This window comes from Entamoeba dispar, genomic scaffold, assembly GCF_000209125.1.
Source record: "Entamoeba dispar SAW760 scf_1105229463509 genomic scaffold, whole genome shotgun sequence".
NCBI lineage: Eukaryota > Evosea > Mastigamoebida > Endamoebidae > Entamoeba > Entamoeba dispar.
In genome coordinates this window covers 13,840-16,456 of record NW_001855728.1, presented here as the reverse complement: position 1 = coordinate 16,456, position 2,617 = coordinate 13,840, and the positions used below count along the sequence as shown (strand labels likewise).

The following is a 2,617-nucleotide window of genomic DNA, read 5'->3' as shown; positions in this document are numbered from 1 at the left end:
TTTCTTTAAGCTTCTACCATATGTGTTCCATCAACATTTGATACATAATGAAGTGTTATTCTTTTATGTTGATAATATTTAAGTGCTTCTGTAACCATAACTGGTCCAAGGTCACTTCCTCCAATTCCAATATTAACAATATCTGTAAATTCTTTACCTGTATATCCTTTAATATTTCCATTTCTTACTCCTTCTGCAAATTTTCCCATTTTCTTAAGAACTGCATTAATACCTGGCATAACATCTTTTCCATCAACAACTACTGGATTATTACTTCTATTTCTAAGTGCTGTATGAAGAACTGCTCTTTTTTCTGTATTATTAATTTTTACTCCTGTAAATTCTGCTTCAATTTTTTCTTTTAAATGAACTGCTTCACATAATTTTATTAAAAGTTTCATTGTTTCTTCATCAATAAGGTTCTTTGAATAATCTACAAAAATGTCTTCAAATTGAATTGAAAACTTCTTAAATCTTTCTGGGTCTTTATTAAATGCTTCTTTCATAACAAACGTTTTCATTTGTTCATATTTTGCTTCAAGAGCTTTGTATTCTGGAAGAGTTGGTAACATTTTATTATCAATGTTTAAAAACAGTTTATTCCCCTTTTTATTTCTTCTCTTTGATTGCGTTGGTCCACGTATTCTAGAAGGGTTCTTCTTTTATTTTTTGGACTTTTTCATTATATCCTTCTTCCATTCTTTTTTTGTTTTTGATGATGTTTTTTATAGAGAAATTGTTTTTACTATAAACTATAGTATATTTATAATGTAATAATAGTATGAACTTCAGAATAAAGAAAGAAAATCCATAAAAAAAACTCGATATAAAATGATATTCCTCTTTTTATTAATTACCACATCATTTGGTTTCTTTAAAGTTCCTGGATGTGAAGAGAATCCTGACGGAGAGTTTAGTGAAAGTGATTTTGATTTTGTACCTGAATTATCGACTGTTTCATTTATTATAGGATTAGTTATTATGATTGGTACTATTTTATCTGTAATACCTCAATATGTTAAATTGATTAGAACAAGAAACAGTAGTGGATTATCGCCGTTCTATCTTCTTATTCAGTTTATAAATCAAGTTACTACAGTAGCAAATGCATGTATAACAAATGCAACATATATTCATTCATGTGTTTATATTGGATTTAGCCAATGTTTTCCAGTGTTAGTTTCGTGGACACAGATAATATTATTGGCTATGGTATATCTTCCACAAATTTTTTTCTATTTATTATTTTATCCAAACAAGAAAGAGTTTGCATTATTTAAATTACCTTTAATATGTACTCCTATTATAATAATTATTTCTATTCTTTGTTTAGGAACAGTTCCACTTCTTGAACTTACTGATGGAGAATGTGGGAATATAACAGGAGGTTTTGCATTTGTATATGGGATTATTGCTGCTGTTTGTGTTATTATTCAATGGTCACCTCAAATATATATGACATTTAGAAGAAAAGTTTGTAAATTTTTAAGTTCTAACACATATAATTCTCATTAAAACTAGGCTGCTGGAGCTTTAAGTATGCTTATGTTATCAATTACAGGACCAGGAATGACTATATTGACATTATATATGATATTTATCACTAAACAACCATTTTCAACATGGTTAAGTAATGCAGCAAGTGCAGTTCAGCAACTCATATTATTATCATTGTTAGTGTATTATGAATTAATACTTCCAAGATTTAAACATAAAGATCAAGAAAAAACACCATTAGTTGAGAATGAACAACAACCAATAAATGATTATAAAAATAATCAAAGTCCAAATGATTTAATTGAATGATCAAAGAATCAATTTTATAAATAATGTTTTAATAAATAAAAAAAATTTTATTACTCAGCAATAACTGGAACAAAATTAATACTTGGTAATAAAGAGTGTTCATAAAAATATTGTGATATTTGATCAATAATACTTGTTGATGGTTGATTTAATTGAAAACCTATATTAAATAAATTACCATTAATAATAATACCATCTGATTGAATATAATCAAATATTCCTACTAATGCATCATGATAAATTTTACCATTAGTTAATGCTTGTTTATTTAAATCAATTAATTTATAAGAACCATTAACATTTAATGTAATTATTTGAATTTTATGTTGAGAAGGTACTTCTTCATTAACAATATTTTTCTTTGATCTTCCTTCTATTATAGAAACTAATGGATTATTTTGAATAATTTGAATAATAGAATTAACTGTTTCATTTAAAATAAATTGTCGAATTATTCTTCTTTTGTTAAGACGATTTAAACCAATGTTTAATTGTTTTGCTTTTTCAAAGATACAATCTCTATTAAATACACACACTCCATTTTGGTCATATAATTGATATAATTGAATTATTGTTAGTGTTTTAGTTTTATATTTTTTTGGTTTTTCAAGTAATAAAGTATATCCCATTGTTGAAAGAATAGCAAAATAAAGAGATTGAATTCCAATATTTTTATCAACACTTTTATATTTCATTTTCTTTAATAATTCTTTGTCTTTCTTTTCTCTAATATCTTGTATTTGAATTAGTTGTTTATCATTTCTTTTATTTTCTATTTCATTATTAACAATACCAATATTATTAGTATCCA

General features: G+C 25.3%; 3 protein-coding genes across 3 annotated transcripts, besides 1 other annotated feature; 1 reads left to right on the top strand and 2 right to left on the bottom strand.

Moving 5' to 3' along the window:
• Positions 1-5: 5 nt before the first annotated feature.
• On the bottom strand, positions 6-572 carry EDI_343600 (glucose-6-phosphate isomerase, putative; the record flags this gene model as incomplete). Its single annotated transcript, XM_001741053.1, has 1 exon — positions 6-572. The coding sequence occupies one exon, from the start codon at positions 570-572 to the stop codon at positions 6-8; it is 567 nt and encodes a 188-aa protein (XP_001741105.1).
• A 259-nt stretch (positions 573-831) lies between these two features.
• On the top strand, positions 832-1,806 carry EDI_343590 (uncharacterized protein; the record flags this gene model as incomplete). The annotated part of the gene is made up of 2 exons (XM_001741052.1): positions 832-1,473; positions 1,522-1,806. 2 exons carry the CDS (start codon positions 832-834, stop codon positions 1,804-1,806), a joined length of 927 nt encoding a protein of 308 aa, XP_001741104.1.
• A 10-nt stretch (positions 1,807-1,816) lies between these two features.
• Positions 1,817-1,859: a sequence feature (AT_rich).
• On the bottom strand, positions 1,857-2,501 carry EDI_343580 (uncharacterized protein; the record flags this gene model as incomplete). Its single annotated transcript, XM_001741051.1, has 1 exon — positions 1,857-2,501. The coding sequence occupies one exon, from the start codon at positions 2,499-2,501 to the stop codon at positions 1,857-1,859; it is 645 nt and encodes a 214-aa protein (XP_001741103.1).
• Between the last annotated feature and the right edge of the window lie 116 nt (positions 2,502-2,617).